General features: G+C 46.9%; 1 protein-coding gene across 1 annotated transcript in view; it reads left to right on the top strand.

Moving 5' to 3' along the window:
• The window catches only part of UBE3C (ubiquitin protein ligase E3C), a 133,368-nt gene extending 131,580 nt beyond the window's left edge, over nt 1-1,788 (top strand). The window contains exon 22 of the mRNA XM_012812962.2: nt 1-1,788. This exon is cut by the window's left edge and continues 2 nt beyond it. Coding sequence (XP_012668416.2) covers nt 1-168 — 168 coding nt within the window. The 3' untranslated portion in view covers nt 169-1,788.
• The last annotated feature ends 758 nt before the right edge of the window (nt 1,789-2,546 follow it).

Here is a 2,546-nt window from a genome sequence, read left to right as displayed (position 1 = left end):
CTGTACCCTGCCTTCTGCATCCACAACGGTGGCTCCGACCTGGAGCGGCTCCCCACGGCCAGCACCTGCATGAACCTGCTGAAGCTCCCCGAGTTCTACGACGAGGTGCTTCTGCGGAGCAAGCTCCTCTACGCTATTGAGTGTGCTGCTGGCTTTGAGCTGAGCTGAGCTCACTGGCGCTGGGATCTGGCCCTCTGCAGAGAGACCCGCACCTCCTCCCGCCAGCAGTACCTCCCTGTGAGGATGCACAGGCTGGACGCCATGGCGCTCCCAAGCTCCTTCCTTCATTCTGGCATTCCTCCTTCCTTCATTTTTAAAATAATTTTTATTATGATATGGTCACTTATTTAGATGAACATTGCTTTTTCAATAACTTAAAATAATAAATGTTACGTGCCAGGTGGCTAATTTAGCAATTTTGCCAAGAAGAGCACAGTTTTTAGACTAGGAGCGACTCGATGAAATTAACCAAAGATGAAGCTTTGGCTTTGCTGATGAGATCAGAGCCCTCCTGAGCCAGATTACGCTGTTCCAGGGCTCAGACTGGGCTGCGGGGTGGCAGAGATACAGGGTCCACAGGGCTGAAACGCCGACTTCCAGGAGGCTGCTGCTTCTCGTGTGGTTGGATGTTTACAAGCCTAATTGTTAAAACTAAAGGCATTCTTTTTCCTGCTGCCTTTTCCCAAAGTGGTTAGGTTTGGAAGACAGATGACAATGGTAATATTTTATTTGTGCTTCTTAAGCCATTTCCCCAACGTGAGACTAGCATGCTGTTTCCAGTGCGCCACTGACCTGCATCAGGAGGGCTTAGATGTTACTCTCTGGGCGTGAGGAGGGGACCTCGCTCACTGTTCTGGGTCTTTGTCAGCTTTGTGCCTGGGGAGCTTTCGGGGGAGGTGGAGGAGGAGGGTCAGCCCAGCTCCTACAACATCCGCATCACCCACAATACCCAGGGATTTGTGGGAGGAGACACTATGGTGTCTATTAAAGTCGTTTGAACCAAAGTGACGGCTGCATCTTTGTTCCAGTGCCTGCTGTGGCCAGGTCTTTATGTCACGCTCTCTCTCCTGCCCTGGCTGCACTGCCAGTCTTCCTGGAGACCTCGGGGTAACTTGCCGGGCTTCGGCACCCTCTCTTCCTGGTGCTTTGCTTTGACACGAAAGTGGGACAGTCCCTGGTGCGTGTCCCAGGAGGAAAAGCACCGAATGGTTCTTGTAATAAGGCACTTTATCAGGACCTGACTTACTGCTGGGTGATTTTAGTATCTAGAAACAGAATGTTGAAAAGCATCAGCTGTCAGGTTGAGTGGCTCCTGCTGATGCTTAGGGGGTGTCTGAATCCTTACTCATCTCTGTGTGTCTGGTACTTCACTGTCACTGGAGGCTCTGGGCTGTCATAGGTGATTGATCATAATTAGCAATATACTTCTCAATGTGGGAGAACCGAATGACACTTTTAAGACAATGACCATTATCAAAACAAAATGTGTAATTTCGGAATTTGAATAATAAATTAAGTGTTTAAATGCTATTTGTAGTCTTGATATACAGAAATAAAATAATTAGGGTTTGTCTTTGACTTTATTTTTATTTTAGGTTGGTTTATGTTGAGTGTTCTATATCTTCTTAGTTTGTATATTTTATTATCGATATTTTAGAAATGGAATATCTGGGACTGCAAAGAAAGTGGCAGTTACACTTATGTGTGTTTTTTCCTCAACTATTCTGACCTTATTTATTTATTTGTATGTTCTAATGGCTAAATATTTGCATTAAATGTTTTTTTCCCACACTGTGTTGGAGTCCTACCCCAGTCACTCTGATCAGCTCCATTCTGCTCTAGAAGAACCAGTTTCTAAATAGTAACTAGTTTTACTGCAGGTGTTGCTTGTCATCAGTTGATACAGCACAGCGCCATGACCTGTACAGACGCAAAACGCCCTGCACAGCTGTATGAGGGACTTGACCTAACAAATTCAAATGTTGTGACCTTGTTTGTACCCTGAAATAAAAAATAAAAAAAATAGAATTCCCAGGGCAGTGGTGCCTGTCACCAGCGGTGGATGGGCTGGGGAGCAGTGGCCTCAGTACCCCCTTTCTGCGTATCACTAAGGCCAGCTCATTGCTGACCACAGAGCTTGTCTTCCCAGGTCTCTCACTGGGTTTCACATTAAGTTGACAAGAATTCCTAAGGGAGGAGCCTCCTTTCTTCTTTGCTTTGTTTACCTTTTTCTGTGCTTTATCCTACTTTTTCTTATTTCTGGCAAATTTGTCCACAAACCTAAATGTTGAGATTGTGGAAGATTATTGTAGGTATTTCTCACAGGCTGTATCTGCAAACAGGTATTTGCGCCAGCATCGTGAGCCATCAGGGTGGCCACAGCACGCTGCAGTGGCTTGCGCACACACGCCCCGTGCTGGGTGCGACCTGCAGTGGGGCTGAGGGTGTGGTGATGAGTCCTTGTGGCACCTTCCTGAGGAGATGAGTGGTGCAGTGTGCCCCACTCTATTCTGGAATTAACTTGCTCTGCAGCCAGCACAGTTGTG

Source organism: Otolemur garnettii, unplaced genomic scaffold (assembly GCF_000181295.1).
Source record: "Otolemur garnettii isolate 467f Iridium unplaced genomic scaffold, OtoGar3 scaffold00235, whole genome shotgun sequence".
Classification (NCBI taxonomy): domain Eukaryota; kingdom Metazoa; phylum Chordata; class Mammalia; order Primates; family Galagidae; genus Otolemur; species Otolemur garnettii.
Note: the sequence above shows the minus strand (reverse complement) of the source record. Positions and strands in the feature narration are given on the sequence as shown.